Raw genomic sequence first — 12949 nt, 5'->3', positions numbered from 1 at the left:
CTCAATGCTGCCGTTTCTCAAGACCTGATTAGCTTTCCACTGACAAACAGGCAGTGATTCTATTTAGCAGGCCTCAAGGCGAGGCAATGTTTCAGGGCTTGCAGCCTGTCTAAATGTTCAAAAGTATATTTGAATTTATATCAAAAGGCCTCAAAGACATATGATTTGGACAGACTAGACAAAACAAATTAGCGTGTGCCTGCAGTCCGTACAGACGGGACTTAAATGGGTTAAACAGAGGGTTTGCTGTTCCGACAGAGGTCCACCGCCCCCGGCCTTCCGTAAACACATAAACACCACCTGGCTTTCTAAATGTGGGCTGAAAACAGGTCCACTGTACACAAACACACACCCCTTCCCATCCATTTACTCATGTCATACACTGACTCAGACTGTTCTCATGGAACAGATCCTCAAAGTGGATACAGTCGGTCCCAGTACACCTTGGTGTTAATTTTGGTGGTGGTGGAAATGATGCAGTATGGAAGCCTCAATGACCAGGTGTTCTGTTTGGAAATGTGTTAAAAAATACAACCAGTGCACGACACAGAGGCAGATAAATGTACAATGGAAATAGTATTTACTGAAACTTTGCAGTTGCTATGGTACACGCATAGACCGTTGAACATACAAAGTATCAAGGGGTAATCCAGGAGCAGAGTCGGGTCACGGAAACAGGTTTGGTACACGGGCAGATACTCAGCGTAACAGCACAGCAGACAAGGATCAGGCAAGGACAGAATCGAGTCACGGAAACAAGGTCGAGGAAGCCGGGGAATCAAACACTTGGGAAACAGGAAGACGGGACTAATGCTGGAACTCTTGACTATCGAAGTACGAAGACGAACTGGCAACGAGAGACAAACAAAACAGAGACTATATACACCAAGGAGTGAGAGGGAACAACGAGACACAGGTGAGGACACTAACGAACAGATTGGGAACACCTGGGGGTAGGAAGTGGAAACAACAGAGAACAGGTAACTAACAAAATAAAACAGGAAGTCCAAACATATCATAAAACATCTAGCGAACAGGCCGAGACTTAATATCCTGTCAAATATTATCTGTGTTTATTGAGCTTAAAAACAATTGATAAACAGGCTACTTAAAGAATAACATCAGCAAGGCGTGTAGATTTAGATAATATTTTTTATTGAAAAGTAGGCTAGTTATTCTTATACATCACATTCCAAATAAAAGAAGTGCCATTAATAGACTCACATTCATAATATGACTCATTATGACATCTTAATTACAGCGTGCTACTGACGACTTCAAATCAAAGTCGGCAATTTCCATTTCGCTATACGTCTTTTCTCTGAAACAAATAATATGTCCTGGAATAAAAACTCTCAAAAAAACAAAACATAACCCATTGCTGGCTAATCGTTTTATTTATATCACCTACCTGATGGCTCCCTTACTGAACAGCGGCATCTCTCACACGTTTCACACTGCCAGTCAGATCTTTCTACATCGAGTTTGCCTTTGATAATGGCCATCGATAATATAATGTTTTCGTTTCAGTATGCCTCACTTCAACAGATTTTACATGGAAAAAAACGTAATTACCAGATAATAAAACCCTGGATACAGACATAACATACTCTGACTGACATATGTTGACTTTGAGTATAAGCCTGCCATAGGCCGCGTATCTCAAGCGGCATTATCCTCCCTTCCGCTATCTACTGTCGCTGCATGTTTACAGTTTGCTTTTTCAGAAGTGCTTGTCCGATGGTCGAATCCATCCAATAGTAATACATTTCAGTACAAACCACAAATGTCACTAACAAAGATCAACAAAGTCATTAGGCTTCATCACCTTGGGATCATGAATGTCTGTACACAATTGAATGAAAATCCATCAAATATTAGTTGTGAATGACAGACAGATACTGATCCTTCATATGCTGTAAGTGGGAATAAATAGCATCACCACTCTTAAAGGAAGTCCAAATGACTGAACTTCCCATGAGGGTAAGTAACCGTCATTTGTTTTGCTTTTGCCCCTTAGTCACAGTCAAGACACTGAATTCCCTCTCTGTCTTCCCCACAGCATCGCATTGTTTGTCTGAAACTTAACCTCTGTGCACCAGTGTATCAGATTTATCTATGCTACATTTCAGCTGTAAAAAAAAAAAAGTAATTCCTTGTTTTACAAGTTTGGATAAGTAACAGTTCACCTATTAGCCGTATAGTTCTTATCACTAAAACATTGATGAATGAACCTGATTATTTCTGGCCTGTTCAACAGTGGATACTGCAGCACTAGAGAGGCCTCACTGCACAGCTAAAGCTCCAGAGAGATGCGATATAGAAACCTACAAAGGCCTGAAAGGGGAAACTGTTTCTCAAGCAAACCTGTAAATTCCTAACAGATTGAGCTTCTGTGATTGAAGGCTGTGTTTTTGGAAGAGCAGTTGAAAGAAGCTGGTAACACAGCAGGATTTGTTTCAGGCCAAATACAGATACCATTAGCACACAGACAAAGGGGTCACTGATCAGAGTTTTACTTGTAACAGAGAAGCACATAGGCTTCATCGAAGGAGTCGACTGAATTACAGTACGGCTCTTGTTTGGCAGCGTATGCTCAGCCAGGCATGATGGTGTACCACTTAGTTTTGTGTTCAACCTACTACAAATGTGGCTGTTGAGATCTTAGAGGATGAACAGTCAAAAAGAAAAGAAACATGTACTGCTTTTAGTGCTGATAACAAAATCTCACCTGTCTCATCTGCAAGACTTTAGATTCAAAGGATTGACCTTATAAAAGAACCTCTTTCAATAACACCTTCAACTAGACATCTTTTCTTTGCTGTATAGAGTTTGAGTGATCGCCACCACAACAGAAGCTTATTCAGTCTGATACGGCGGAGCAGGGTAACTTCTGCAGATGTAATCTTCAGGTGCGCCAGTCTCATTTATCTGTCATCCTCCCGGGGCTTCATCTTTATCGGGGTTCCACAGAAAGGAATTTGCAAATACTCCAGATGAAATATGGAGGGATTGGTTCCAGCAGAGTCACGACTGGCAGCCCTGAGAAGAGGAGATAATTACCACTTTGACAAGCTTTGATCACAGGTACAGTTATTTTCAGAATGTCTGTGTTGATAGAACAATGAGATGACGGCCTCAAAATTCAGATACATTTGCCCTAGTTCCCCCCCCCCCCCCCCCCCCCCCCCCCCCCCCCTCTATGCTTGGATTCTGAATAGATGCTCTGTCTAACACAAGAAGAGACAAGAATGACAAAATGAGGGTAGTTGACGTAGCATGGCTTAGCTGTACATAACGCTCTTTTGATTTGCAGAAGTGCAGAAAGGAGTTGGGTACTGAAATGTTGTCGGGGGGGTGGAAGAAAAGTTGTGGGTAAGTCATCCATGACCTGTAAGTACTGTGGGTGGAATGAATCACTGTGGTTTCTTTTTTGTCAGGAGGCAGAAAATTATTCAATAAAATGACAGAGGGATCAGTGAGCCGTGTGCTGGAATCAGTTTTAGCAAAGTAGGAGGTGTTGAGTCAGGAGTGGTAGCGCTGGTGGGAAGAAAGAAGGAGAGAAAAAAACCCAAGGTGAAGATGAAACCTCACCACAAAGAAGAAAGGTTCAGTTCATTGAAATCTCTTTGAAAAATGCATCCAGACCACAGTGCAGCCCTAAAGCAAACATGCCTCCTACACTACCTGCCTGGGCTAAACTAAGACGCCGCATTAGTTGGCGGGGCCACCCACTTGTAGGAAGGAAGAGATCTGTGTGTGTGTGTGTGTGTATTTGAAGGTCAAACAAGTCAAATGAGTAAGGCTTTTTTTCCCCTCTCTGACCTCAAAATGTAAACAAAGAATCTTATGAGTTCTCAAGTCAGAGCTTTGTTTATTATGTCACGTAGGTTCTCATGGTTTGCAAGTGTATTCTTCCACGCCTCCATTCATTTATATTTTACCTCCTCCTGTATCCTACTCATTAGTCCTGCACTGATGTTGTTCTCCTGAAGGCTCAGATGCCTCAGTGGGAACTGCGTCCTGCAAAGCAACGCCCCCATGATGTCATTTCCTCCCACGTCGCTGATGCCGTTCCTGTCCAGATCCACCTGCCGCAGACTCATGTTCTCTTTCAGCACGTCGGCCAGCAGCCTGACCCCTGGGTCTCCCAAGTTGTTCTCGTCTAAGATGATCTGAGTCAGCGAGCTGTTTCCTTTGAGGCTGTCGAAAAGCTCCTTCCACGCCGCCAGATCGGCACTGCTGGTCTGCGCCAGCCCTAGGTACTGAATATATGAGTGGTGCCTCATGTATGATGCTAACACCTTCACCCCGTCGCTGCTCAAGCCGTTTCCCCCAACATCCAGTTCTAAAAGCGCAAAAACCCTGAAGGAGCTCCACCCAGTGGGGAGCTGCAGAAGCATATTCTGCTCCAATGGGAAAAGCATGGCTTGCTGGATGGCAGCAGCAGCTCTCGCTGTTTGCTCCTGCAGCTCAGCAATTCCATTCAACAGGGTCAGCACTCCACGGTCACGCAGTTTGTTTCCAAACAAGCTGTAAAGAGAGAAGAAAGTGGTAACCATACCAACCACTGCTTACTTCAAACAGTATGCCCTTGCACCCTGATATTTTAAGTCTTCTCTTATGCAACATGGAAGTTATAATCTTATGACACCCTGTATGACATAAATATTACGTATCTGGGTGTTCTGCAGCTTCAGGCCACGGTTCAAACGTTTTATTTCCTCTGTTTTCCCAACAAGGTATTAGTATTCTAGAGATCACAAGTTGTTTATGCCATTATCTCAAAACAACAAATGTTTTTTTACCAAAATGATGAGATAAAAGTCTTGGCATACTACGTTTAATTTATGATTAGTCTCAGAAAAAGTATCCCTTTTTATTTTTGAAAAACAAAATGTATTATTTTGAGATTATTATATAAATAACTAGTAATCTTGAGAATACAAATAAAATGTACTTATCACGGGAAAACGGAAGAAATAATTTATTCCTTAAATATCATTACATCTCCTTGGAAAATGATGTCTTATGGATGACCTATATAGATATCTCCCTGCTACTGAGTCAGACATATTTGGTAACTTTATTTAAATGAAGCTTTCAACAATTGTTGAAACACATGTTTGAAATGATGCATTCAGGTTGTTGAAATTCATACATGCATTTTTAGTAAATACTTAAATTCCTCCTTACAGGGACATGTATCTGCTGTACGCATTAAAGGAACAGTCCAATATTTCTTGTTTGTTTATTCCACACACAAACTGTGTATAAACTATATTTCTTGGCTGAGACCAGTAGTGGGTTTGTGTTGGCTCAGAGCTGTGCTAAGCTAAGCTGCTGGCTGTAGTTTTGTATTTAATGGACAGATAACAGAGAGGTATTAATCTTCTCATGTCTTCTCCACCAGAAAGCAAAGAAACGTATTTCCCAAAATGACGAACTATTCCTTTGAGCCGCACACTATTCTTTTCATCTGTATGTGATGTCCAGCTGTGCTTGCGCTGTATCTCTCACACAGTATGCGCTGTTAGTTTATACATCTGTCAAAATGTCTATGAATCAATGTCATAAAACAAGCTTTTGCATGCACATTCACTGTATTTTGTGGGGGGGGGGGGGTGGAATAACTCAGAAAGGTAAGGCACTGGAGGCATTTCTTAGTCACATTAAAGAGATGGATTGTGTAATTCAACAGTGAAAGGCGAAGATTTTATTCTGCAACGATGAGGCTGTCCTTGGTTTATAGCTGCGTCTTTTTATCGTCTCCTCAGTTTTTTTATGTTCTTTTTTAAAGTTATATTGGGACACTTTTAAAAAGCTCTGTGTTGAATTCATAAAAATATACCGGATTGTCATTCTTTACTTGTATTTTGGTGTACCATGGATCAGTGGCGCCTGGGACTTACTGTAAGCCTTTGACCTGAGGCTTCACTCTCAGAACGTCCAGCAGGATGTGAGCACCATATGGGCCGATGAGGTTGAGGTTGAGGTTGAGCAGTACAACTTCGGACAAGCTGCTCTTCAGAGCCCCCGCCAGGCTCAGCAGAAGGTCGTCTGTCAGGTCCGTGTTCCTCAGAACCAGCTGCTCCACCTCATCGGACGTGCTCAACACCGTCATCATGGCGTCCAGCTACATATAGAAGATGGGACAAAGACATGGAAGTGTGCTGAAGTACAGTATGTGCTGTTATTTTATGTTCGAGTTAAACATATTTTTTCTATTCTATAATCCTGGTGGGAAATGGTTTCACACATGAGCATGCAAGACTGCACACAGAAATGAGGAACAAATATCTCAGGTAACTTCTAGTTCACCTCAAACGTCAGGCAGCAAGTTATTTTTTCCTGCATACAGAAATAGTATTGTTGCGAACGTTAAAGGTGAACACGACCTAAAATAAGAAGTTATATATTTCGGAACATGAGCTGCTCTCTTTTAAAGCCAGAAACCAAAGAAGTAAGTCTCAAACTTGCGATGTTATAAGGTATAAAGTATTTTTATACCCTAATTAGTTTTATTCTATTATAGTGTTTTTTGTTGTGAAACAGTAAATGTCCCCATATACCATACATACAGTGTCCTCTATAGCTGCTCCACACTTTACACTTGACATGCTTTTAGCACTCTAGTTTTGGATTTGAGAGAGTTGTTAATGTGTGTTAATATTTTTTGGACCGTTTTATAGAGCATATAGCAGTTTCCCTTTAAGAACTTCGCTGTTTGCTTGTGAGAGCAGCATAGCTCCAAAATGTGGCCGGGAGTGAGATGTGAGCGGGGCAGGTGCTTGAGGTTTTCTAAACACAGAGACAGGGCGAGAGTACAGAAAGACATATGGTCTGGCTGTCGGCCACATCCACCGTGCCACTTTGCTAGACCTTGAGGAATTTCAGGCGCTGTTGGAAGCTTTTTCATCGTGATGCCAAAACGCCTGCCTGTCCCAGATAAAACTCAGTGACCATTTGTAACCACCATGTGTGTATTAACCTCCCAATAATGCTGCTTTATAGGATGGCTGCTTTGTGAATTAATCAAGTTTTTATCGGTCAAACAAATGTTGCATACAATGATGTTAGCCTTTCCCTATTATTGTCACAGATGTGATATCTAACAGTGATAAGTGTAAAATCATAAAACACACTGACACTGAAATGCATATTCATTCCTTTTAAACTGCTTTGAATATGAACGGCTGACATTTGCATCTTTTCACTTTATCATTTTTATCACATCCTTTCTGCTGCATGTATTATAATCTTCTATTAAGGCTGAAACCTAAACAATTATCATCATGCAAAAAGAGAAAACTACTTAACATTAAGGGTAAATGTATGACTTTAAAGGACGCATTGTTTTATGTTAACTCTTTATTATATTATTTGGCAATTAAATCACAAGTAATGCACACTGCTGCATAATGCAGGGATGTGGTTTTAAGTGTTTTAACGCCAGTAATTTAATTCCAAGAGCTTTTTCTGGCAAGAACACAGATTCACCACAGTAATTTGTGTTGTACACACACCTGCGCCTGCAGGTCTTGTTCTTTAACAGGCTCTTCTTTGCCAGCACTCTGGCTGGCCGTGTCCTCTTCTTCCTCTGGCTCTCCATCAGGCAGCAGGACCGTGTCACTTTCTGCACTCTGCTCCACATCTGAGCCTGGAGCTTTGGGGCACGATGACAGCCTCTTCTGGAGCCGGCACCTCTCCAGGACTTGGCATGGAAAGGGGAACAAGAACAACTCAGGCGAGATGAAATTGTCTCTCCTAAAGCCAAGTGCACACAGTGATATTGATACCCGCTGATGGTGTGAAAATGTAATAATAAAATCTAAAATTCAGTTTGAATTTGTGTCCAATAGAGAAAACAGATCTGCTGCAGTGAGATTCATGTGAGAAAAGTCTGCATCACCTGTCCCACACATCATCTTTCAAGCAGACATTGCTCAATGTGGCACTTTTTAAGCAAATTCAACCATTTCTGCTTTAATGTATTATATAAATCAGTTACAGCACTCCAGGGGGATTCCAGTCCGTTCCCACTGTGCTGCAGTTTCTTTACTTACTGTTTCCCTTCAACCGGTTGTGTTTGTTTGGGCCTTGCTCCAGCGCGACGCTCATTTCCACACATTCTTCATAGAAGTCCTTCAGTCTTTCCCCATCTCTGTTTTTCCCAATTGATCCCAGCTCAGTCAGTGCTTCCTCATGCTGCAATGAATCTTCACAAAGAAAGACTCTTGTTCTTTGCATTTATTCCCCCCCCACAAAGAATATTAAATGGAAATACCACATGGATCTGTATCACCACTTGTAAGCGTGGAAGGTTTTTATTCTCCTCTCTTTTTCCATCTTCTCTAGCAGGAATGAAAACAGCTGAAAAATACATTTTAAAAAGAGTACTCACCGAGAACTTTGCTTGTCTTGTTTGATCGAGGCTGCTCTGTCTGCAGCGCTGTGACACTGCTGGTTGTTTTCGGCTGTTTCTGTTCATGTCTCGCAGACGATGCTTGATCTTCACATTTGTCTGTCCCCGCTGACCTCTGCGAGACCTCCGAGCCCTTGCTGTCTTGTCCCCCTTCCATCTTATTTCTGGCTGTCTTGCCTTTGCTCTCTTTCTGATTAGTTTGACCCTTGCGTCGTTTCTTCTTGGAGGTCTCTTTAATCCCAGCTACAGCGGGGTCCTCGCTGTCTGTAGATCCTCCACTGCCTTCTTTGATGTGTTTTCTCGTCCTCCTCGCTGATTTCTTCTCTGGTTTGGCTGGGATAAACAGAGGGGATGATGGACATGATTCGATGGTGCCTGCATTTGAGACATTAGACACAAAATAAAAGAGGGGGAAAAAATGCTTTGTGGGACATTTTGTCTTTAAACTAGTCCATTGAATCAAGGACTGGGCCTGATGTCAAACAAATGTTGATGAATAAGCTTTAGGAAGTAATGGAAAATTGAGACACTCATTTCCAGGCTTTGTACCATTGCCAGGGCTCTGCTCTAGAGGGAGAATTAAGTTCTCCTTTGTGCCGTTGTTCAGCTGCTGGCAGGAGCTGTATTTGTTTCGGAGACTTGTACATCTGAAAAAGATGAAAAATGTGCTTTCATTAATACTCGAATTTCCTCCCTTGTACCACCACCAACACCATCCCCTCATGTCATGCAATATGCATCCTTTTCCCTCCTCTGTCGGCCCACAATACATCATATCTGCAGCGCAATGGGTTTACTCAATCAGTTTTGACTGGAGCTCATTTCTAATTTTCTGTCAATGCAATGCTTTCCGTCTCCCAAAAGGATGAAATCTGACCTGTAGCAGGGCATCCCACCAGCCTGCCAAGCCAGTCTGAAGCAGCTCTTCCTGCCCTGCTGGAAGCCGGGAGCATAGCGGTACTCGCAGCAGGAACTGATTCTGGCCACCATGATGCCGTTAACGTACAACGTAGCACTGAAGGGGAAACCTCTGTGTCTCTGAGAGACAAACTGGAACTGCTCTGAGAGATACAAGGAGAACATGTTATGAAATGCTCGAAGGTTGAAGATGAGCATGTTTGATCGTTCTAACAGATTCAGCGTGGTTATCTGACCATCTTCAGATCAACAGGTTCAGGGATGGTTTTGTTTTTGGTCTAAGCGCATGGTGCTGTGAGACAATTGAGTTGGCAGCATCCAGGAAATACAATACAGCCGTGGCTCCTGATGTTTTTGGCTTGTGCACCGTGATCGTTACGCGCAACCCCCTTGTTACAAGTCACACAAGTTCTCATGCACCGTTCGTAGCTATACCTACGAAAAGCAATGCACTGTAGTTCGTATATATCCCACAAAATATATTAGTATGTATCCACGTAATTGTGAACCAGGAATTATTACACTACAGTTCATTGAGATGACGCGTTTGTCCAAAGCGACTTACAATAAGTGCAAACAATCATGAGGATACAACTCTGAACAGCAAGAATCTAACAAGTACATTAGCTTCAAATAGGTTCCATCCTTTAAGTGCAGAACAATAGCTTCAAATAAGCCAAACAAAAGTGCAACATACAGAAACAATAGAATATGAATTCAACTATTAGCTACAAGTAAGCCAAACTAGTATAAGTGCAACATTTTTCTTATTTTCTTTTTCTTTTTTTGCTTATTCTTTTTATTTATTATTACACACAGCGACACAGTCTGCACAGGGAGGTTGGGGTGGATGGTTGAGTCCAAAATCAATGGCTTTAACTCAGGAGGCCGCTGTTTGTGTCCTGTTTGAAACCAGCATAATGAAGGTGAATTAATTTTAGCATTGAAAAATGACTCCAGATGATTTACAGAACCCACTGTCGAAAACTTTCCTAGGCAATATGTCTTCTTTACAAATTGATGTAAACTGTTCAATACAAACCATCCTTCACACCAAAGCCACATACCACCGTAGCAAATATCTGTATTCAGTGTACAGTACAGTACATATAGTATAAAATCATTGCAATAAAAGTCAATGAAAAGTAAATATGAAGTCATAGCAAATACAACTTTGCTGAATCCTATAAGCATAGGTTGGAGTGTGCTTCCATGTTTATGGTTATGTTTTATTCCTTCACCTCGCACTGCTACAAGAGGTTTTGTAAACAAATCACACATCAGTAGCAGAAATCCATATCCTCTTTCTTATACATCTGCCTGACATTTTGATTCCCTCCCCGGAGTGACGGCTGTACGGTGTGTACTATTATGTACCCACTGCAAAGATGAAATTGTCTTGTCTCCTGCCTTTCTTTATGTGATGGTAGTCCATCAGGCCACACATCCGCTTTTCATTCTTCTTTCAACTCAAATACTGCCTCGGGCCAACATCTTTTTACAATGTTGCTTTGAGGGTAAATGAGTAATTAAGTGATTAAAAGAGGGAGAAGCGTTCAGCCTCTAATTACACTTACCTGTTATTGATACTGACTCTAAAAGAAAGACATTCAAAGACAACATCTTTAGATGTTTATTTTAAAGGCTAAATGCTCTTTTGAGCACATTGTGGCGGCTCATGTAGCAACACAACTATACATTTCAAAGCTCTTACCTCCAGGAGTCACCACGCCTTTGAAGACACAGATATTCTCCCCTCCGTTGACTTGCTGGAGTACTTTCAGTTCATCCTGAGTTGACCCCAACCCTGACCCCCGACGACCTTGTCCTAGGTAGGTCATTGTCACGGTGACGTTGGATTTCTTTGCCTCTTTTTGTGCCTTTAGATTACTCTGATATGAAGGGAGAGAGAAAGGTGGAAAGAGCAAGAAAGTTTGACTTTGAAAATACATGTTTATGCATTTCCACTGAAAGTTAGACAGATGAGAGATTACCTGTTTTTTAAGGTTACCCCTAGTTCTCTGAGAGGCAACTGAGGAGAAAGATCCTCTTCTTTTGTCGTACAGGAAAGGGCAGGACTGACTCAGAGACCCTCTGAGTGAGTTTAGACTTGACGCCTTTGTTGTGATGGCTGGGAGGTAAACATGGTCTTTACCAGTTCTGTTAGGATGGGCCATTACATCATCCAGCTATGTTGGTAAATCCAATAATTAAAACAGTGAATCCATTTTACATCACACTTAAATCTAATGTAAACCCTACAGCAGTGGTTTTCAACCTTTCTGTGGCCAAGGCACACCAAAGACCAAAGGAGGGCATGTGAATGCCCTACAGCATAAAGAGCATACTTTAAGATTTTCATTTGAATAAATGTCTGTTATGTCACTATCTGTTAGCCGAATAAGGGAACACAATGATGATTGTATTGCAATATTTATGTATTTGAAAAATTATGAACTGGGTGTCTGTGGCGACATTCCCCGAAAAAATGCTGTGTTAAGTTACTGCTAATGCAACATTTCCTAATGCTGTAGCGTCACATTAAAAGCATTTAACTGGCACAGGAAAAGCAACGTGTGACATGTTTTGTGTGGTGCAGAAATGTCTTTTGACATATTACTTCTGAGACCCCAGCTGTGAAACAAGGTTATAAACAATGCATGTTTATATACTCTATATCTGTGACAGGTGTTGACAGTACACATCCCAAATAAGGTAGTAGTCTATAACGATGCACTCTTTGGAGCCTAACTGAGTACAAACATAAGCAACATCACCATGTAAGATAATGTACTCTATCAATATTTGTCTGTGAAGGACTTCTTGGCAGAGAAAATATATATATTTCTTTTTTTATGACCAAATTTAATTTAACAATCTGCACATGTACACATATACATTATTTTTAGATAATAATATCTCCCCCCCCCCCCCCCCCACACACACACACACACATAAAAGCATACAGTTAAACACATTTTAAAAAAGCATTTTTATAATATGCATAAATATAGATAGCATCAAATAAAAAATAAGAAGAATAAGAATAAGAATAAGAATAAGAAGAATAAGAATAAGAAAAAGAAAAAGAAAAAGAAAAAGAAAAAAAGACACAAAATCAACATTTCAACTTCACCTTAAACATTGCCTGCATCATACATGCATTTGTAATGATTGTTTTCATTATTGTAATTTTTCAAAGTGTACATGTTGCTTTATGTATGGCTTCTCAATTTTCATGTACAACCTTTTTGATATATCATGTATTTATGTGTAAGTATGTGTTTGTATGTCTGGTTATAATTGTATGCAGTTGTCTGTGTGTGTCAGGTGGCTGGTACCGGGTTAACAGGACAAACATTACCCCTGTAAATACTTTCTTCTGTTAAATATTGACATTCAAGTAAAAGAATATTTGGAGTGTCACATGAAAAAGACATAGAGCTCTCAACCTGTAAAAAAGTTAAATCATCACTCCCTGTTATAATAATGATAATAAGAATAATATTAATGAAAATGATAATAAAGATAATAATGATAATAAAGATAATAACGATAATAATGATAATAAAGATAATAATAATGATAATAATGATAATAATGATG

General features: G+C 40.7%; 1 protein-coding gene across 1 annotated transcript; it reads right to left on the bottom strand.

The window, feature by feature from the left end:
- Positions 1 to 1173: 1173 nt before the first annotated feature.
- Positions 1174 to 11184, bottom strand: LOC115013824 (uncharacterized). The gene is made up of 8 exons (XM_029440347.1): positions 11058 to 11184; positions 9303 to 9486; positions 8975 to 9072; positions 8405 to 8800; positions 7527 to 7714; positions 5913 to 6136; positions 3945 to 4533; positions 1174 to 3042 (listed from the first exon to the last, which is right to left on the bottom strand). The coding sequence occupies exons 1-8, from the start codon at positions 11182 to 11184 to the stop codon at positions 3028 to 3030; spliced, it is 1821 nt and encodes a 606-aa protein (XP_029296207.1). The 3' UTR covers positions 1174 to 3027.
- Between the last annotated feature and the right edge of the window lie 1765 nt (positions 11185 to 12949).

The sequence above is a fragment of the Cottoperca gobio genome, chromosome 9, assembly GCF_900634415.1.
Source record: "Cottoperca gobio chromosome 9, fCotGob3.1, whole genome shotgun sequence".
NCBI lineage: Eukaryota > Metazoa > Chordata > Actinopteri > Perciformes > Bovichtidae > Cottoperca > Cottoperca gobio.
Note: the sequence above shows the minus strand (reverse complement) of the source record. Positions and strands in the feature narration are given on the sequence as shown.